The sequence below is a fragment of the Brachyistius frenatus genome, unplaced genomic scaffold (genome assembly GCF_029030835.1).
Source record: "Brachyistius frenatus isolate BFR_SWC_R1_liver_20210118 unplaced genomic scaffold, ASM2903083v1 Contig_248, whole genome shotgun sequence".
Taxonomy (NCBI): domain Eukaryota; kingdom Metazoa; phylum Chordata; class Actinopteri; family Embiotocidae; genus Brachyistius; species Brachyistius frenatus.
The window spans coordinates 68,982-91,636 of NW_027210847.1; the positions used below are offsets into that span (position 1 = coordinate 68,982).

At 40.1% G+C, this 22,655-nt stretch overlaps 1 protein-coding gene across 2 annotated transcripts in view; it reads right to left on the reverse strand.

The window, feature by feature from the left end:
• rap1gds1 (RAP1, GTP-GDP dissociation stimulator 1) overlaps positions 1-22,336 on the reverse strand; it is a 30,206-nt gene extending 7,870 nt beyond the window's left edge. Inside the window, exons 1-8 of one of the 2 annotated variants that reach the window (XM_069720742.1) lie at positions 22,170-22,336; positions 16,261-16,368; positions 12,786-12,908; positions 10,380-10,505; positions 5,887-6,033; positions 2,140-2,268; positions 1,849-1,974; positions 621-764 (exon numbers count right to left, since the gene is read on the reverse strand). In XM_069720742.1, the coding sequence (XP_069576843.1) occupies positions 621-764; positions 1,849-1,974; positions 2,140-2,268; positions 5,887-6,033; positions 10,380-10,505; positions 12,786-12,908; positions 16,261-16,368; positions 22,170-22,173 (907 nt within the window). In that variant the 5' untranslated portion in view covers positions 22,174-22,336. The remainder of the gene's footprint in view (positions 1-620; positions 765-1,848; positions 1,975-2,139; positions 2,269-5,886; positions 6,034-10,379; positions 10,506-12,785; positions 12,909-16,260; positions 16,369-22,169) is intronic. The other variant, XM_069720741.1, reaches the window with a different exon arrangement.
• Positions 22,337-22,655: the final 319 nt, after the last annotated feature.

A 22,655-nucleotide genomic window follows, 5' to 3' on the forward strand; every position in this document is an offset into this window, starting at 1 on the left:
GAGGGGAGACGGGTCACAGCGTAGCAATAAAAAAAAATGAAACATAAAAAGGAGTATTGTCAACGAACTGAAGAACAAAGAATCTACGAGATGAACACGGTCACGTGAACTGGTGAGAAAGCAAACAGGGAGACCTGTGTGCACGTAACACACCAAATACAGGTCTATTCTGCTGCAATGAGATATTCATACAAAGGCTGAATTATTTGTTCTCTACATCAGTGCTGGACAGAGGAATCTCTGGATATATATTCATGCTCATATACACTGTGTCTTGGTGAAGGTTTCTGCATATATATTAATTAAGTCAGTCTTCTGTCCCCACAGCTGTGTCCGGCCGGTTGCAGTGTCCGTGCTGCTAAATGGTCTTGACAGTTTGAAGAAAGAATACATTTCTAATTACTGTTACGCAAGGTTCATTCTGAGGGAGTCTGAATGTGGAGCCTGTGTACAATGTATTCTCTTTTTGATGATGTTTTTCAACCTAAATCCAAATGTTTCGTAGCCGCAAATGAACTGAACCAGACACATCGACCCTAATATTGACGTTGATTGGCAGGCGACATTAAACCCAAGTCGGTACGAGGCCTCGTATACATTTGCGTAACCCTGGAGTTTACCTCCAAGCAGCAGGAGAACCATGAGGTCCGAGGCGGTCTTCAGCTGAGCGATGTCCTCCTCCCGCTCTCCGTCCACGGTCTGAGCCACCACCTCCAGCAGACACTCCACCAAGCCAGCCTCGACCAACTGCAGCTTTATCACATCTGGAAGGGGAAGGAGGGCATCATACAAACTTCAATATCCTACATGAGCAATGAAAAAACACTTTTTGGCAGCTGTAATCTTCCTGTTTATACTTGCAATTCAAATTTTTTTTTTTTTTTTTATAAGAACTTCCTAACAAGCTCATATGGAAGTGGTGGGGCCCCTTGAGCACAGAGGAAGGGGGAAGTTAACTTTCTTAACACTTTGAAATATGAGCGTAGAGCTGAATCTTTGGGCATTTCTTGAACAAAAATAGCACAAATTCATTGGAGCAGCTTGTAAAATGTAGACATTTTATGTTTCTTTAATTATTCTATGACGGTAAACTGGACAGAAGAGACAGCTTGTTATCTTGTAAACTTGTAATGTGAACTTTTCTACATGCTTACAGTTGATACCCAAAGTGAAATTCGTAGATTGGCTAATGACAAAAACAACTGTTTATTGCAATCTCATACAAGTGTTTAAAAAAAACAACTCTCAAATTTTTTTCAAATGTTTTGATCATTTAGCAATTTTTTCTTGAGTGAGTTACATTGCACAGCTGTGTCTCACAATTATAACTGCATTTTTCACAAAACACATGTTCCCTGTTGTTTCTTTTGGAAGGTAAAAAAAAATAAAAATACAGCATGCAGTGTAACAAATGAGAAGAATTGAAAGGTAGACAGAGAGAGAGAGAGGTTTTTTTTTTCTTTTTTCTTTTCCAGAATAGTGTTTTGTAGGATGCTGTACTGGAGACAGACTGTCTGTCACATTTTCTGCCTGGAATGGTGATAAGTCAGTCAGATGCTCTCTCTGCTGCTGAAACTCACAGACAGGCTGATCTGTTTGCAATAGAGCAGCTGAGCAAATGCAGGAGCATAACTATGACTTTGCAGTCAGCAGCACACAGAGAGGATAATTTACCATCCAGTAGGAGATGGACACGTTTTTTTTTTTTTTTCATATAAAGGGACGAGAACACTGCAGTCCTTTCACTGTTTTAGTGAAACTACCCATACACTGAATTTGGCATGTTTGTAAAGCTTAATTATAATTAAAAAAAAATATATATATATTTTTTTTTTAAATTCACATTACCGTTTTCAGCAAGTGGAGCCAGGACCTCAAAAATCATTTCCTTCTTCTCATGCTCTGTTTGCTTCTGGAAAAGACGCACTAGCTCCTCGGCAATATTGGTGGAAGCAAACTGTTCTTTGCTGGACTCTGATGACACAAGAAGAGTATGTGAGGGAGGGGCTGTGACAGTATGGATTCTTTCATACTGCAGGTAAAAAAAATTAAAAAAAAGCAACCTATTGCCACAGTTTGCCGGTTTAAATCCTTAGTAAATATGTTGGCTGGGCTAAACACACAGGTAGATATACTCACCCAGCTCGGCCAAATTCCCGAAGGCAATTAGACACATTTCTGTCAGGGCTGTGTTATGAGAATGGATGCCTAGCAGCTTCACCAGAGTGGGAATCACACCCATATTTATCAGCTGGGCTTGTAAGGAATCTGCAAAAAAAAAAAAAAAAAAAAAAAAAAAAAAAAAAAAACAAAGCCACAGAAAGACAGGCAATCAACCTGTTGTCGTGAACATGAAGTAGGTCCGTAGAGATTTAAGACCGCAGGGAGTTCCCTGCGTTGTCAAAAATGGGTTTGACTCCTTTCAAGCGAGACAATATCGCATTCAGAAGGAGAATTGCATTCTACCTATACAATTTATAAAGCTACGTTTGTAATCAACAAAAACAATCTGATACAGCACACAGAAGGGTTTCATTGTCGTCCGCCTGATGCTGTGACTATTCTCAGAGGAAAAACGAGTGGAGTGTTGTCGTCAACCTAACCCAGAGCTGGTCTCTATTTCTTCTCTACTGTTCTGTTAACTCCCTCTGGCAATTTGTTCACCATTATACACCAAGTTTGTTCAGTAAAAGTTATTGGCCAAGTCCCTCATTTTCCTTAAACCACTCTGGAGAAAAAAAAAAAAAAATTGCGGCGTTGCAGGTTGCATAACTCTGCAGCAAGAGGGTACCGCCATCTGTCTTCAGGAAATCCCACTGCCATAGGCTGCCCAACATTCCCATCAGAATATTTGGCGAGAACATCGCACTGCCTCCGCCAGCTTTCTTCTTCCCCCTTCTGCTTCCTGCCCTGGATAAACAATTATACAAACACCCCGAATGTTCACAACATGGTTCATTAGACCAGGCCATCTTCTTCCCGTTGCTCTGAAGTCTAGTTTTTGGTCCGGGGTTAGCGTGGGGGTATTTTGTCTGCAGTTGTGCAGCCATTACGCATCAAGCTGTGTCCTGACATCTTTCTATTAGGTATGGCTCATGATTTCTTAATGTTCACTAACTTAATAGAAATCAAATAGTTTATAAGACGCCATCATCTCGTCTTAAAAAAGGGATTTTTCTCTTGTTTGTACCGATGCCTAGTAGTAACGCTTTACCACCACCAGAAGGTGACAGTATTGCAACCGGAAAGCCATTTGCCAAATCCCCCAGTAAGCAACAAAGACAAATACGACACTACCAAGCGCTCGTAAAACGCGCGTGTCGCTGTGAGATTAGATGACTGTGCAAACGGGAGAAACATGCAAAGAATACTACAGGCGAAAGCTGTGTGAGAAACTCCTTTAAAACAGAAATGAAAATCAGATGCAGTGCTGTCGGGTAAATCTAGCAGATTATTAGTCTATGCACATTTAAGAGCGAATGGTCCATCCGAATGGCTAGCTTTGTCACCAGACAGTGGAAGTTCGATGTTAAGAGGTGCAGAGCAAACAATGACCATATTCTTAAAGATGATGGCAAAAACATCCCGTCAGCTTTCAGGTTTTCAAAGTTTGATGGCATGTATTAAGCCTAGGTTTACATCATGAATCGGTGTGTCTCACTTGGAGTGGGTGGTAATCACTGCTTACAAGGAACACCCCAAAAAGACGATCTGTTTTGGAGGTTATCTGACGCAATTGATTAGTCATTACAATTTGGCCCCTTGTCAAAGTTTCTCACATTCTCATGCTCTCCCATTTTTCCTGCTTGCAAAAACATCCACCTCAAGAGCGGACTGTTCACTTGCTGCCAAATAAATCCCACCCATTGACAAGTGCTAATGTAATGAGACAAGTGAGTGTTACTCACTTCACCTGCCAAATTATTTCAAATGTTGTGGCTAATAAGGGGTTATATTAGTATCGGCAACTAATATTATATTAGCAACAATGTAATTGGTCCAAAAGAAAGCTTTTTTTTTTTTTTTTTGGCAGTAAAATTTCCTGGTCTGTAAATATCTCGATCGCGAAATAAAAAGCAAATCCAAGGGGTTCAATATGTTTAAAATAAAATCAAATAAAATATTGATAGGGCAATTAAGTTGCTAATAATGTGACAAAACGAAACATTCAGTAAACAATATGTGACCTTGTTGAATACTCACCAGGAGTTACATGTGTACTGGGAATATTTGAGAATGTATGTCTAAGCCCTTGTTTTAAGAGATTCCTTTTAATTGATGCGGGTAAGTCAGTTAGCAGGAGGTTTTTTTTTCAACAGTAGATATGAATTGCATCTAGATGCTGAAAGCTGCAGAAGGTTACAAAAACACATTCATTCTGTTAGTGTATTGCCCCCCCCACCCCCCACCCCTCCCCAATCACCAACCACACAGATCCAACCATTATCTGGTGCCAACAGACACCTTGGCAGGAGCTCTGAGTCAGTCTCATTTCATACTCGCTGCTCTCAACAAGGCTTGTTATCACAAAGACGCCAGCTGCAGGATTGTCCAGAAAAAAAATACAGAAGCAAGGCTACGCTGTTAGGAAGTGGATCGTGCAAATCATAGTAAACATCATAGTAAGTAGTGCGTAAGTAATGCAAATGTGAAATGTGCAGACCAGCAAGATATAATTCTAACCTTTAAAAAAAAAAGAAAAAAAAAGAGCATTCTTTTGTTGAAAATCTATTAAAAGCTGAAAAGATAAGACGCAGTTTTTACTTGCCACTAAAAAGTTGGATAAATACATTTCTAAAATATTTGACACGACTTATCAGACAGGCTCACAATTATTGAAAATTGCCCTACAAGTGTAGAGCCAGAGTCAGGAACTGCCTTGCTCAGCATAAAAACTGGAAAAAGAGAGAAGCAGCTAGTTATCGACACTACAAAACTCAGTATTCAACATTTTGCATTATACGTAGCAAAGCTTTTAGCGCTAAAAGCTTTGTGAATCTGCTCTGAAGCACAGCAGTGTTTTGCGATAAATGCTAATATTCTTACATTTCACACCGGCAGCTTGTTGAGTGTTTACAGGTATTTCATCATCAAATTTTGCCTGGGTGATTGCACTTAATGAAAATGTATAAAATGTTATTATGATTCATCCTAAAGGATATCACCAATGAGTGTAGCAAATTTCATGGCAATCCACCCAAGTGTATAGAAATGTTTCACTTAAAACCATAAATGTCATCAAAGTCATTAGAATAAGGAATTTGGGAACCATGAACATTTCCAAATGCAAAAAAAAAAAAAAAAAAAAGAACTTGTAGATTTGGAGATATTCTACTGTTTAAGTGACAATCTGCTGCTGGTGCTAAACAAACAAAAAAAAAAAGCTATTAAGATTTGATATATATAGATATATGACTTATCCTAAAAAAAAAAAAAAAATGTCATGACAGTCCAAAAGTTGTTGATATTATTTCAGTCGGGAACAAAATGACTGATTGACAGACTCACAATCCCTTGAGCTCACGTACACTAGCATGGCTAAAAAGCAAGGCAAACTACTGGCTTATGGTCATGTTCTCCCTACTGTGTCATTAACAATGCAAACTCACAGAGGGACAGAGTGGTGGTAGGGAGGAACTGCTACAGTGAAAGCTGGTTCTTAGCAAATATTTATAGCTGCAGATTACCTCAGAGGTGAGTTGGAAAAGCAACAGAGCATGGTAGAAAGAGAGAGGGGGGGGAGGGGGTGGGGGGGTCAGTCCAAACCAGAGATGCAAAAGAATCTTCTGGTTCAGTTCAACCCTACTGTCTGCATATAAGAAAGAGAACATCCACTGATTAGCTGAGATGAGTTAACAGTGGTTCTTGGTAAAGGATGGTCATTACCATTATCATTGCTATAGTTCATCAGCATGCCACAAAAGACAGTCAAGAGCTTCTCATTTTCCGGCTCAGTATTTTGGTAGAGGGATTTAATGTGTTCAGCTACTATCTGTGCCCCTCCTGCCAGGTCAACTGCACTCCTGCCCTCATCTGTAAAACAAAGAGGCCGAGACACAAATCAACCACAAAGTAAAGGAAAGTGTAAAGCAAAAATAACTACAACCTGAAAAATACATTTAAAAAGCAATGTTAAGTAAGCAGTAGAACACATAAAAAAAAAAAAAAAAAAAAAATCAATGCAAGCTAAGGCTATAAACAGTCACAATGCTGAATAAAATAAGTTGTAATGAAAGAATTATGACTGCCATATGACATTAAGCAAACCCGTGTTTGAGTCCTGTATGTGGTGAATAAGGATTCAAATGAGGCTCATGGAATATCTAATAAAAGACTTTTTTTTTTTTTTTCAGTCCATGCAAGAATCTGGAGTTGGCTTTATCAAATGCCGCAATTGACACTGGTAGCCATAATTCCTTCCTTTTCCTGTCTAATTTCTTTCCAGGGTATGTGTAGATCCAGTATAAATCATAATCTCTCTCAGCACACACAGAAACCTTTGCTGTGGCAAAGAAATATGAATTAACACGATGAAATCAGGGAGGGGGAAACTGCAACCTAAAAATAAGCAAAGAAGCTTGAATCAACTGACCTAGACCAGACTGATATGTCTTCATCAGAAAAAAAATTCACCACTGGCCCAATTGGCCAGCAAGTCAGTTTTAGTGGCCCCTCACATATTTTAACTGGCCTGCCGACCAAACTACGACAATGACTCTTTTCTGATAATGCTGTTGATTTATCAGACTTGTTCCCTATCAATTTGGTTCTTTATGATAAACAGATTTAATTAAGGTAATATATACGCTAATGTGCATATCCTTGATAATAGAACCCCACAACCCCCTTTTCCAAAGTAATTGAGACACTTTTATTTACATTGTATGTAAATAAAAAAAAGAATTCAATGATTTGGAAATCATGTAAACCCATATCTCATTGAAAATAAAACAAAGACATATCAAATGTTAAAACTGAGAAATGGTATTGTCTTTATATTATACAATAACAAATAATAATAAAATATTATATTGAATTTGATAGCAGCAACATGTTTTGAAAAAGTTGGAATAGGGGAAAAAAAAAAAATGGTGTGATGATAAAAAACAATACACCTAGTGGAACATGTCACAATTAATTAGGTAATTGGTAAGTAAATTTAATGGGTATAAAAAAAAAAAAAAAGCATCCCAGAGAGACAGTCTCTCAACACTGAAGATTGGGACGGGTTCATCACTCTGTAAACTCTGGGTGTCTAGTGCAACAATCTAAGAATAATGTTCCTCAATGTAAAATTGCTAAAAGGAAAAGGGGATTTCATCCACTATTGTACATAAAATCAGAGAATCCGCAGAAATCTCTTTACGCAAGGGAGAAGGACAAAATCAATATTGCAATGGTTGTGATATTTGGGTCCGCATGCGGAAACAATTCTGTTGTGGAAATCATGGCATGGGCTCAGGAACACTTGATAACACATCATTGTCTGTGAACACAGTTCATTGCTGCATCCGCTACTGAAGGTTAAAACTCTTATCATGCAATGAAGAAACCAAATATAAAGTTGATCCAAAAATGCTGCAACCCTTTGTGGGCCCGAGCTGGTGAAAGATTAAACAGATTACCCAGTGAATAGACAATACACAAGATGCTAATGTGAACTTTGTTTCCATCAAATCCGGGACCACGGCTCTCTTTCAACTCACAAAGCATTGAAGCCATCAATTGCAGCTATTGTATTAAAGGAAAGGGAACTTTGACGAGCTGAGGTGGCATTGAAAGTCATGTGTAGACTGTTTGGAAATAAAGTGAAATCATTCAGCAGCTCTTAATTGACTAGCAAAACTTTATCTGATGAAGGAAACATTTTTTCCAAAATTATTTAGGATTTTTAGAGTTACTGCTCAGACATTCTTTTTAATAATTAGTTTTAGCAATCGGATTTGAGCCTTTCTGATATTTAAAAAACTTTCTGTAAGATTCTCATAGCAGGTTTTCTGTGATATTCGAGAATATGACAAATAACTCTCTCCAGTGATCCGCGTCCCTTCATGCGGGTGAGTGTACATTCCAATGCTTCATCACTGTGTAATATGTGATATAAAAAAATAAAAAAATTCATCGATGTCTAACATATCAGCTGTTGCTTCTTCACACTCTCCCAAGGGTGCTTTATCATAAAACTGTGCCAACTGACTGAGCCATCCCCTCCTCTCTGATAAATGTCACATCCCACTAAATTCCACTGATACCCAGCTTTTCAACGAGATGAGAAACTGTGCACCACGACTGACAGCTGTGATTAAAGCCTTTCAAGCTGGCTGCAAAATCAGGCTTTAAGTCTGCTGCTTGTCTCTGAGGTCACTGCTCAAATATTCCAACGGTACACTCCCTACTGAAATTTATTAGCGCAGACATTTTAGAAGTTCTACGTGAAAGCATATTCAAACAAATTCTGATTACTGTCAGATGAACGATAAATAAACCATGCTTCGAATTTGCATAATTTAACACATGTTTAAATTCAATTGAAATAATTAATGTACAACATGTTTGTATTATCACATGTGGCTCTCAATATCAAGACTACTATATTTCCCATAAGCCCACCTTTTATGTTAACTTCAAATAGTACAAAGAACAAAGTAAACAAACAGCAACAGGATGCTAATTGGTGAGTATCTAGAGCATAACAATATTACTACGTTTTTCCTGTATTTTGGCCAAAGATTACTTGAATTCTTAATTTGATGAGGGAAGTTGGTCTATTTTTTTTTTTTTTTTAACGTACAGTCAAAGGTAAACTTCATAAAAAAAAATTCTGTCGCAACAGTATAATCATATATAAAAACATATAGCGCTGACTTGCTCTATGACCTCTGAGGGTGTAAGCGCTACACCAAGATAACGGCCAATATCAGCTAGCTCACAGAATGTGAGGAGAGAAAATGCCCACCGACGTTTAAGGGTTAAAATAAAAATAAAGGCTTTTTCATCAGATTTTTTTTTTGAACTCTTGAAATTTGTAAATATGTATATTGGCATTGACCTCAAAAATCCAGTTTTGTGCCAGGCTACTACTGCCCAGAACATGGTAAAATCACTGTATTAACATAAGAGCACGAGGTCAGTGAGTTCAGATCAATAAGTTCCGAGACTACTGCTCGTGCGCACGCACGGAGCAGGAGAAAGATGGGATCCTAACGAGTAACTGGTACAAACTTCGTCGCTTGACCGTCATCAGGTCCTGAGTTACACACGTTTTTGTGAGCAGCGGCGAAGAAGTTTGCGATCAATTTCTGGGGAACAGCGAGAAGTTGCAGAGAGCCAAATCCGGCGAACCGGAGAGGTGAGGAGCTGCGATTGTGCTGTTGTTGCGTTTTCATTGCGCTCTGAGCAGGCGCCGCCGTCACGGTGGAAGAATCCGAGCGCCATCGCCACAGTTTGGTTCATTTGTACTCGACGTTTTTCCTCAGACGCCTCTGAACATCACAGCGGAGCTCTGTGGTATCAATCCGACCCTCCTGGGGTGAATTCACAGCACGCAGTCGACATCAAAGAAAACCCTCCTGGTTGCGCTTTTTTTTTTTTTTTTTTTTTTTTCAGTTTTGGACTCCTGAAGCATGCAAGAGTCTCGGTTGGCAATTTCCAGAGTTTGTTACAAAATGTGACGTGCGTCCTCTGGTCTCGTCGACGTAGAAATCGCAGATGCACCCGGAACGCAGCTCACAAAAATGTGTGGCACACATGAACCGGTGACGATCAAGCGACGAAATATGTACCAGCAGTAGTCTCTGTAGTTATTGCTCAACCTTTGTATATTGTGTAAGGCAATATCTCTTAAACATGATCGACGAGATCTTTTTTATAAAAACAGTTTTTGCATAATAGTCATTTGTCAGTTTCTTAGCACTGATCATTATAGACACTGACTGTGTCGGTCTTCTTGTTTTGTATTAAATTAACATTTAATACCAAACACTGTGTTTATTATACGGCTAACACATCATTGTAAATTCTTCATGTCTATAACAGTGTTGTTATTACCTGTTGTACTCTCACAGCATTGTACTGTACTCTATATTTACTATATGAGCACTGTATTTATATATTTTGATAAAGGCGCCAGTAAAACAGCTGCTAATGGGGCTCCAAATAAACAGATTAGTGTCTCCGGTGTTTTCACAACTAACAGACAGTAAACAAGGTTTGGTTAATTAGGGCTCAACAATCCAGCACAGACTCCTAATAAAAAAAAATATATATATATACTTTTGTGGCTGAAACGAGGCCGACCCACTGTCATGTTTAAAAACGTATCTTCTATTAATGGCGATGACGAGGGTTATTCAGTGCTACCCAAGCAAACTCCGACTTACGGCTGTCATAGCAGATGTTGCCAAGCGCGCGGCCTGTCTGCAGTAAAATCTCCTGGTCGGCGGCGTTTAACAGCTGAATTAGAGGAGGGATGAGGCCGGCTTCCACACAGGGACTCCGCATGAACTCTAGAGAGAGAGAGAGAGAGAGAGAGGAAGGTATCAGTGTGTAAATGTCTTCAGATCAGTCGATTAAGTTAAGAGCATTAAGGCAACTGTTTTATCTCAGTAACCCAGAGACACAATGTAGGTTTACAGAGGTTAACTCATCCCGAGTATGAACCCACACAGCTCCAGGGAACTTTGATATCAGTTCCCGAAGTACACTTTTTGTTTTTACACAGAGAAAGGCTTCGGGCGTCGGGAGCGACGCCGATGAGATTTACTTCTTAGGTGTCAAAATTTGGCACCAACTGGCAAGACACTTTTTAATAATAAAAAGTATCGAAGCAATCCGGTCAGTGTTATAAAAGTATCGTAGTTTGGTATTCAACCCTTCGCAGCTGAGAATATTTTTCATTGCTGCTCTTTTGTTCTTTTTGTCTTGAACATATAACCATACTTACTGAGAGAAATGCATTAAATTTGAATATAAAAGAGTCATGCCGTGCTTCAACTTTATGTATAAAGAAAAATAATAAAGTTAAACTGTGAATGAGCCATATGATTTTTTTAAAAAAAAAGAAGAAAAGATTAAAATGTTTTGAGGCCCAGGCCTTGTAACGATTAATCATCAATAGCTTTGCTGTCTATTTTACTTTTAATTCACTTATCAGTTAATCAATTAATTATTGCAGCTTTATTGTACACAACAATTTTATAACAATTGGGCTAATGGAGGATGTCAAGTGATTCCAAGTGAAGTCACAAGTCATTGGGAAGTAAAAATGTAAGTCTTTTTTTTTCATTGCGTGATTAAAGGGAGGCTGTGGCTCAGACTACCGTATGTCTAAGTGTCCTTGAGCAAGACACTGAACCCTAAGTTGCTCCCGATGGTGTACCATCGGTGTGTGGATGTGCTCCTGACGGCAGCACCTTGCACGGTGATCTGTCTCATTAGTGTGTGAATGGGTGAATGGGAAAACCATGTTAAAGCGCTTTGAGCCCAAAAGGTGATAAAGCGCTATACAGGTACAGACCATTTAAAGTTCACACCTCTGATATTGGATCTGAACAACTGAATTTGGGGTGATTCACCGCAAAGACTTTACTTTCTATCCCCCTCGTTCCTGTTCACAAACAAATATATTGGCTGTTTCTCGTTTTTTTTTTTTTTTTTTGGCTGACCGTGGCTGATTATCCTGACTCATCCCTAGTTACCTCCTAAACTGATGTTTGATCATTTAGAGACTGAAAATATCTAGCGGAAGAGTGGGGCTGGACGATATGGACAAAATCAAATGTCATGATGTTTTTGACCAGATACCTCAACATCGATATTGCAACAATATTGTAGGGATAATTACTGCACCTTTAAAACAACCAAGAAAAGACCACGCCTATGGCATATCACAATATCGATATAATATTGATCTACTGTTTAGCCCTGTAGAGGAAGTTTCCCATTTCCCCGGTAGAGAAAATCATTGACTACTGTCAAATAAACATTTCACATGTCCTACTTACAGAAAGTTCTGGTTTGCCATGTTTCTGTTTGTGGAGGAGGATGACTCATCTGTGACCATATTGTGATCAGATTGTCACTTGGGCATGAGAGTTGGCTAATCTTGAAGATTTTAGCATGGAATAAGACACTATGTAATAAACTATGCTGTCATTCAAAACCATTTTTGCATGTAACACTCTATTTTGTCGCTTAAAATAACCGATCAAAGTGGCAGACAGACAAGGTCTTTAGCCTAGCAGTCAGTTGGCTGATTGCGAGATTTCCGGAGGCAGTGCCAGATAAATGCCAGCAGGTTGTTGCCAAGCTTGGCAAACTGCTGGGGTGTGATCATTAGCTGCAGTCTTAAAAAGCTGCCCGAAAACCCATTCATTATCCGAACCTTTCTTACCCCAAGTTTTATTCACATCGGCTTTTTTTTTTCCTACTTTAAAAGCTTCTCCTGTGCTCGCGTGGAGAAATTAGAAAGGTTGAAGTCCTCGCACAATACAACGCAGTCGGTGACAGCTTGGTTCTAAAATGCCAAGGAGTAGTGCTAAAATCAAGCCTTGATCTGAAATGAATAGTGAATCAAACATTGTATTGTTTATTACTTTAAGTATTTTCATTCACAGAAAACTTTCTAAAGTATCCACCACTAACCAGGTTGCTCCATTTACCCTCAAATAATCCATTCATAAAAAAAAAACGTGGAAAAAACAAACAAACATGAAACATTGTAAGAGAAACATTGAACACTGACAAATGGAGGACATGAGTGGATGAACTCGGAAAGCAAATCTCACCATTTTTGGCCAACTCGGCTATGATGTTGGCTACTTTTGGGGTGCAGGAAGACTGGGGTTTCAGCAGGATGGGGAGCAGAGGAAGAACACCCATCTCCTGGATCTTAACGCTGGCCTCGGTGCCTGGAGAAGTAAGAACACAAGGAATTTCAATCACATAAATGTAAAAGCTGTTTATGTACCTTCTGTCAGTGATTAAACAGTAGACTGTGCAAAAAAAATGGACATCCTGCAGCTTCTGAGTCGGAATAATGAAGCATCTGCGGAAGTGCCACAAAGTGCAATACCACTGGGGGCTGCTGAGGAGCTGGTTCCAAAAAAAGCCTCCGGCTCCATAGACTCCCGTTCAGCTTCTCTCATTAAATACAAGGTAAATACTTTTTTTTCCCCCCCACAAGTTATCATGGTCTCACTCACTAAATTCACTCCATCTGATTCGTTTTTTTGGCTGTCCATATGAAAGTTTATCCCATAATTAATAATATATATAGGTAGGTAGGTAGGTAGGTAGGTAGGTAGGTAGACACTTACTTTATTAATCCCTCAAAGGGATTTTTTTTTTAACGTTACAGCAGCATAAATAGGGCAAAGCAATACAAAATAAAGGTTGTAAAAAATATTAAATATAAATGTGTTTTAAAACATTTTAAAACGTTTTTTTGCACATTATATACAAATAAAAATAGAATCATATTAAATTAAACTAAACAAAACAAAAACAAAAATAAAAGGTGGGTGGGTGATATGGCCCTAAAATAACATCACAATATGTCTGTTGTCTCTATTGTCAGCTTCAGGCTGGGACTGAGAGACTCAACCAAAACAGCTTTCTTTGAAACGATCCTGATTATTACACTGATTTGATTCCTCCGGTTTTGTTAGACGAATGACTCCAATTAAGAGAAGATCTGCTATATGGTTAGCAAAGGAAGAATTGTCCATTTGATAGCAGGATGTCCATCCTTACACAGCAGTCAGCTGCCGGGCAAACACTGTCGCACTGCCCAAAGAATTTGGCTTCAGACAAATGGGAGCAGACTCATTTGTTCAGTATGCTGCTCAATTCCTTTGTGAATACAAGCCAGATATAATCTGGAAATCTAATGACTATGGAGGACCACAAGTCATGGAAATAGTAATCAAGCAATTCGGACATCAATAAATGTATTTGCAAATTAATCTAGGGAAAAAAAATACACTGAATTATAAAGTAATTCACTATCTGATTTTTAAATGGGCAATAAAACAGATCCAGTTGCTTAATTTTCTTTAGAATTTTTAAATTCCTATATCTATTTATGAATTTATAAATGTACTTTAAAAATGATGTACTTATTGACTGTCTTATGTTGTTTTTGTAAATCGTTTTTTTTAATTTGAACAGTTTATTGATCAATTCCTATTTCATTTCTAAATTCTTTTCATAATTTCTCTTTTTATTGCCTATTTAATAATTAAATAATGAATTACATAGTAATGTAGACTTTTTGTTAACAGATTATTCATTTGCAAATACATTTATGAATGCCTGAATTGCTTGATTATCAGGTTCATGACTCTTGTGGTCCTCTATAGATGACTACTGGTAAAAGTTATAATTAGAGCAGAACCGGTTCTGGAACTGGGTCCAGAGTAAACAGATTGTCAGAGGGATTTTTTTAAGGACAAAAAAAAAATATATATATATATATATATAGATATCGATATAGGTATAGATATATATAGATATATATATATATCTATATATATCTATATATATACACAGTGGTGTGAAAAAGTGTTTGCCCCCTTCCTGATTTCTTATTTTTTTGCATGTTTGTCACACTTAAATGTTTCAGATCATCAAACAAATTTAAATATTAGTCAAAGATAACACAAGTAAACACAAAATGCAGTTTTTAAATGAAGGTTTTTATTATTAAGGGAGAAAAAAATAATCCAAACCCACATGGCCCTGTGTGGAAAAGTGTTTGCCCCCTCCTGTTAAAACATAACTGTGGTTTATCACACCTGAGTTCAATTTCTCTAGCCACACCCAGGCCTGATTACTGCCACACCTGTTCTCAATGAAGAAATCACTTCAATAGGACCTGCCTGACAAAGTGAAGTCGACCAAAAGATCCTCAAAAGATAGACATCATGTTGAGATCCAAAGAAATTCAGGAACAAATGAGAAAGAAAGTAATTGAGATCTATCAGTCTGGAAAAGGTTATAAAGCCATTTCTAAAGCTTTCCAGCGAACCACAGTGAGAGCCATTATCCACAAATGGAGAAAACATGGAACAGCGGTGAACCTTCCCAGGAGCGGCCGGCCGACCAAAATTACCCCGAGAGCGCCGCGACGACTCATCCGAGAGGTCACAAAAGACCCCACAACAACATCCAAAGAGCTGCAGGCCTCACTTGCCTCTCAGTTAAGGTCAGTGTTCATGACTCCACCATAAGAAAGAGACTGGGCAAAAATGGCCTGCATGGCAGAGTTCCAAGACCAAAACCACCGCAGAGCAAAAAGAACATTAAGGCTCGTCTCATTTTTGCCAGAAAACATCTTGATGATCCCCAAGACTTTTGGGAAAATATTCTGTGGACTGACGAGACAAAAGTTGAACTTTTTGGAAGGTGTGTGTCCCGTTACATCTGGCGTAAAAGTAACACCGCATTTCAGAAAAAGAACATCATACAAAAAGTAAAATATGGTGGTGGTGGTGGTGTGATGGTCTGGAGCTGTTTTGCTGCTTCAGGACCTGGAGGACTTGCTGTGATAAATGGAACCATGAATTCTACCGTCTACCAAAACATCCTGAAGGAGAATGTCCGGCCGTCTGTTCGTGACCTCAAGCTGAAGCCAACTTGGGTTCTGCAGCAGGACAATGATCCAAAACACACCAGCAAGTTCACCTCTGAATGGCTGAAGAAAAAAAACAATATGAAGACTTTGGAGTGGCCCAGTCAAAGCCCTGACCTGAATCCTACTGAGATGCTGTGGCGTGACCTTAAAAAGGCGGTTGGTGCTGGAAAACCCTCCAATGTGGCTGAATTACAACAACTCTGCAAAGATGAGTCGGCCAAAATTCCTCCACAGCGCTGTAAAAGACTCATTGCAAGTTATCGCAAACGCTTGATTGCAGTTGTTGCTGCTAAGGGTGGCCCAACCGGTTATTAGGTTTAGGGGGCAAACACTTTTTCACACGGGGCCATGTGGGTTTGGATTTTTTTTTTTTCTCCCTTAATAATAAAAACCTTCATTTAAAAACTGCATTTTGTGTTTACTTGTGTTATCTTTGTCTAATATTAAAATTTGTTTGATGATCTGAAACATTTAAGTGTGACAAACATGCAAAAAAATAAGAAATCAGGAAGGGGGCAAACACTTTTTCACACCACTGTGTGTATATATATCTATAGATATAGATATCTATACATATATAGATATCTATATAGATATTGGACACCAAAGTCTAAATCTATACTCACTATTGTTGGCAAGTGCTTTGAGCAGGCAGTCCAGACAGCTCTCCACGCTGTCGGTAGCGCTGTCTGAAGACACAAGCTTCAGCTTCTCCAGGGCTTCACTCAAGTTATCTGGTGGAAAAAAAAAAAAACTTTTGTCACCTGATGTCCGACAGCCAATGATCCAATTACAGACATCTTCAACCACATTGGACCCACCAATGCAGTAACTCGGACTGACAGTGAAAAGATAGATGCACTGCACAGCTTTATCTGAGGTTTGTATAACATGCAGTGTTTCCCTTATACACAGTATATCTGGCAACCCACTGAGGCTGTTGTGATACAAAATGTGTGCCTGTTGAGTATAAAAGAAGCTTATTCAGCTGGTTTTGGTGGAGCTCAGCTATGATTAAACTATTAAACATGACACTAATATTTTGTACAAGTAGCTCAGAGAGGAGAAAAGGTAGGAGACGTCAGCCTAAAGGCTAATGTACTGCACAAGACAGTCCTACCAGGAAGTCCCGATCTTGCGATGATAATAATTAACCCAAATTCAAGCAATCAACCTGCAATATTTGCAGGAGCTAGCAATTTGGCAAAATTCCAGTGATTATTTTTTTTTTTTGGTGGGCAAAAAATGTCATCAACAGAAGCTTGTGTGCGGTATTACCGCATAAAGAATTCTTTTCAAACAAAACTCGCTTTTGTTAACAAAAATAACTCCTCATTTACAATTGGCAAGTCTCCTCATCACCACCAAAACAAACTCTGCACCGGAGAAAACGGGAACAAGCAGAAGTGACAGGGTTTGCGGGAAATGTGATGTTCTCATTAAAATTAGGGAAGGAAATGATTGCATACTGTAGGTTAAATTAGCTTTCTATGCACTTCAAGTTGAAAGACTGCACTTTGTTTTTGTATATACTGTATTTGTTGAATTCATATCAAGTAACCAGCATCTAGAGCTTATTTTGCTTCTCCCCCCCCCCCCCACCTCAACATAGAATATTTTCCAATCCCTGCAATTTTACAGCAGAAAAAGAAAATCACTTAAAACTATGAGAATTACATTTTGAGAAAATCCGCTACAAAAATCAAGCATTTGTAATCGGAATAATTACCACAAAAAAAAACTGGAGGGACTGAAAAGAGGTCCATTTAAATTCATATGTATATAATTCATGCTGCTTTTCTGTCTTTAGACCTCCAGGGACACCGCACCTCTGGCAAAACAGAAGCACATCAGAGAGCTGAGGTGTTGGATGAACCGTAATTAATGGCCCACAAAAACAACAGAACAAGGTGTTCTAATAGAGACACTGTATCGTTCCATGTGATGCTAAATCGCTCACCGTTATTATCATTTCCTATCATCTTTTTCATTTCTCCCCCCCCCCAAAAAAAAATCTAGTGACACAAATTCAAGCAAACCCGTCCTATTAGATCATCCTTTATAACCCTGTCTTCTATATAGTGCTTTTTCATGAATTTTTTTTTTTTTTTAATCAAAATCACTATTCCAAATAGTGTTTATTATTCAAATTATGGGAGAAAAGGGTCGTTTCAGACGTACGTCCTACTTTACAAGAGTAGAAAGCAGTTCAACGTAGTGTCTCAGAGAAAAATTCTAAGTACTAACACTCTGCCTGCATGGTAATCCGTTACAGCTAGGATTAATGTCCATGGATACATATACCAGCCGCGCCAATCATGTATAACCATATCATCCTTGCTTTGTTAAGAAGTTCAATGGCTTTGGCGGCAGACAGAATATTCTAGGCGCTGGCAGAGTGCTAAACATAGGGCGCAATTAATCCTAACATAAAATTGCGACCTCGATTCGTGCCTCGGCGCGATCTAATATATATATTTTTTTTTGAAATGAGAAAAGTTTGCGGGCATTTTCATTCAGGGCATCGGCTACGTCCAAAGAAATGCTCCCGCTCCGCCTCTCCTAGTGACAGCAGTGTTACATCACGTGATGCCAAGCAGCAGAAACAGGCAGCAGAGCAAAAACCCAGAGTGAGAGACGGCGACAAAAAGGTCAACGCTCAGCAAAACGCCGGTTCAGAAGGTCGATTGGGAGATGGCGAGACTGAAGCCGAACGATGTTCAGTGATTCGATACGTTTTTACAACAGAGCTCTCCCGTTTTCCGCTGTCCGGCGTTTATATGCAGGGGTCACGGCGGGCATTGTGGCGGATCCCGCGGCGCTCGGTGTGCTGACAGTGAGAGGGTCTCTGTGGAGGGGCGGGGTGTTCGGACACCCGACGAGCCTCTTCGGCTTTCCCCAGCAATGGCAAGATACGGATTCCATTTCGTTGCGCTCTTGTACACCGACACCGACGTCATCCTACCACAGAATAGTTGATGTGCTCAAGCCCTCGCGGACTCGCTTAACATACAACGCGGATGCGATGGTAGCCTACCTACTGCTTTCAAATAACGTTTTGTATCCATTTCTTGATCCTTCCTCAGTTCGTTTGATATTGCTGGGGCTCCAGCTCCAAGAATAACACTACAAAGGTCATAAACGCTATAAGAACACACATCACATTACAATCTTTATTCTTTTACATATCAGTAAACTCGTCAAATCTAATTACACAATTATGTTGTGATGTGTTACACTGCGTACTACACATACTGTAGTTATTGGTGTTATGTACCATGACAAATTCCACATGTAAAAATGCACTGAGCAATGAATCCGACGGTGATTCCGAGGAATGCGTCAAGCAGCACATTCATTTGATGGAATATATTCACAGTCACTGCCCTTGCCCTTGATGAGGCAGCAATATTAGAAGACTTTGAACTCACATATTCATTCAGTCTGCAAAATATATATATATTTTGTTTTGTCAACTGTCGTTTCTGAATTTAGCAGCTATACTGCTTTTAGCCCGGATAATGTGTTTAACCGATTCATATTTTTCTGATATGATAAGTTTGCTCTTCATTTGTAAAATATGCTGCTCCGCTGCCAGTGCACTTGCCCATGCTCGTGATTGGTCAGACGATGCAAACCCCACCCCCTTTTACGTGTGCATGCTCACAGCTGGACGGAGAAACGCTGGAATGACTTAGCGAGTTGCCCACCACTTTCACGTGACCACTTAGGCGCGATCACGTTTGGTTTAGTTGAGACAGACAACAGAAAGGCAATCCTGAGTATGTTAAACCTGATCGGGCCTCCGGTCTCTACGGTTTATGACCAGCTCTTCTGCAGTGTGCTTCTGCTTGAGTGTTTTCCTTTCCTTTTCTCTTTGAGTGTTTTCCTTTCCTTTTCTCTTTGAGCGTTTTCCTTTCCTTTTCTCTTTGCTCCCGTTATGAGAATCTGCTGCACTGTCAGCCATGTAAACCACAGAAACTGAATCTTTGATTTGTAACCACGGCACATTCATCAACGGGTCCAACAAATGCTTTTCCTTCCTGTTATTCTTATTAATAACTGACAGATTACAGATTATCTATCATAACGTCAAAGCAAGGAGCATAATAAAGTTTTCCCCACAAAGAACTTCTCGGAAATGTTTCAGAGTTGCATTTTGGTGGTTTTGACAGCTGCATCAAAGATCCAGCGAAAAAAGAAAAAGAAGGAAAAAAAGAGCTATCTCTTCACTGCGCCATAATCTGTGTATCAATTTACTGTCTGATGTGAATAGTGTACAACAATTGATCTAAATAATAATTGACAAATGCCTATTAAACTAGCGTCTTAAACAAAATAGCGGCATTGTGTGAGCCTGAATGACGCTTGAAAAATGCAGATTTATGGCTGCACAATCAATCACATTAAAATTGCAATCTCGATTCTGCGCCTCAATGCGATCTCATTTCTAAATGGCGACAATTCCTCCGTGCTTTCATTCAGAATGTCAGCTGCCTCAAAACAAGCGCTCCTACTTGCTTCTTCCACGAATTACATCACAGCATTACACCACATAATGCAGGGCAGCGGACTGGCAGCAGTCAGGAAAGAAAACACAGGAGAGCGAGAGAGAGAGAGAGAAAAAAACCCCACTAAAAACCAATACCGGGGGGGGGAAATACTCGTTCGAAGGTGGCGTTTATTAATAGAAGAGAACATACTGAAGTTAATCAGTTTTTATGTTCAGTGTCATTAAGCTGTTGACTTTAAGCTAAAAAAAAAAACAAAAAAACAAGAGGTTTCCATTTCTCTTGTCCGCAGCTGATGAGATATTCTGTCCAGTTCTGGTAGCCCGCTGAGAATTGCATGCATATTACAGGACCGCTCAGATCTGAGGGGAACTACCAGACATTGAAATGATTTTCTGATGATGTAATCTTCTTCGTCCCATTTATCAATCATGAGTAAATGATCTGAAGTCGGTAGTGTGTGAACATTTGAAGTCGTCAATGTTTTATCGGACACAGACAAGAGAATTTCATTGATTTCGTGGGAGGAAGGGTAAGGGGGTATGGGAGGGGGGGGGGGTAAAATTGACCTAAAGTTTAAGTCATTGTAAAATGACTCAACCCAAAGTTCGAGGTGCATTCGAATATCGGCGGCCAAGAAGAACTCAGCGTAACACCGATCATATAACAGACGCTATCACGGTGCACTAAACATTTAAATTGAAGAAAAAATAAATAATGTGAGAGAATCATGAGCTCCCTTATGGCCAAAATCTTTTTTTTATTTTTTATTCTGAATCGTGCGGCCCTAATTTTGACTCACAGCACTCTCCTCGAGTCTTTATAATCGACATTGTCAGCAAAAAAACCTGATAAGGACTGCCCAGTTGGTTTCAGTCCAGATTGCACTTTAATTACACTTGAGGCTGACACACTATTCTCTCGAACGTCTCACTCGTCCTCGGCAGAGACCCATCTTTATTTTGACCATCTGAAACGCTGACGTCGACGCCGTGTGCCTTCAAGCCCGGTGCTGATCGACCGCAATAAGGATCGGAGACACCGTTGCAGTTACCTGGTTTGTTTCCGTTTGCTGCTTTAGTGCGCTGCACAAACCACACGGTCACCCCAGCGTCCCCCCGTCCCCCTCCCCGTCCCCCCACCGGGACGCCTGACAATGAGGGATTAAGACTTCGCAAAAACATTCAATAATCGGGTGAAAAACCTCGATTGCTCTCGATGCCTCGATTAGCCTCTTCCACGTCGAGACGCTCCTTTTTCAAACGTGACAGATGGGCAAAGTTATAATTGGTGAATGAACAAGGATGTGTTAAATGTCAGGTTTGTACACAATTCTTTGAAGACGCGGTACTAAAGTAAAATCACGGGCCTGTGCTCGAACAATCCACAACCGATGTGCGTGTGTCCACAATACGCAAGCAGTAGGTGCCGTAACATTACAGAGAGTAGCCGGATCCATTGCGTAACAGCTGTGGGGATGGAGGAGTGCCATCTACACCATCAGCAGCATCAGCACCGGAGAATTTACATTCATTTAACAACTAGGACCGTCAAGCAAATTTTAAGTCCCCCCCCCCCTGCTTGCATGACATATTCGGGAAGCAGGAAGACAATGAGAACACGTAATATTTGGCTTTGCTAAAAAAGGAAAAATAAATTAAAAAAAAAAAAAAAAAATCGAGCACCGAGATAGATCAGTGGATGGAGAGTCAGGGAAGCTACCCCACCCGTGTACGGAGCACACGTACACACGATTCATCCACAGCCAGCTCGTCCTACGACTGGAGGAGGGGGGGGAGGAGGGGGGGGGGGGTTTTTACAATAATGCAAATCTACGACTATAAAAGGTAACTCAAGGAAGAGGTGTATTGGTACTAATATACAATACAATAACGCCGGCCATCACACGTACGTCACTTTTCTCGCAGACGTTGTTCGCAGTGACCATTTTACGCTGCAAACTAAACGGCGAAACAGTTCAACTCGTCTCAGACCGGGTCTGATTTTGCTGGCGGTCTACTCACCCATCTCGGCAAGGATGTTGCTCCGGAATATAAACCCAGGAAAAAGGGAGGGGGTTGGGGCGGCGGGGTTAAAACTCCCGTCAAACCGAAGTCGTACTAGCCGGAGGAGGGCCCCCTCCCCCCCCCACGATGGTACTCGTGTACCGCCGTAAACGGGGCGAATGCGACGGGGTCGGAGTTAGCTGGCGAGCTAGCAAGTTTAGCAGCGACGGCAGCCGGTGTGGGGGGAAGGAGGGGAGGGCTGGTCCCGACGGACGCGGCTCAAGAGATGCTGCCGAGCGGCGGCCTTGTTGTGTACCGGGGCTGGCTACCGGTTGTTGTTTTTTTAACGCTTCTGACTTCCTCTCATTATCCTCGCGGTAAGGTCCTGCAGACAACTGGCTAAGTCTGACATGCCACGGTCAAAGCCCGCCTGCCAGCCAGACGGGATGAAAAGTAAGACTTCCGCTTAACACTTTCAAAATAAAACTTTTTTTTTTTTTTTTT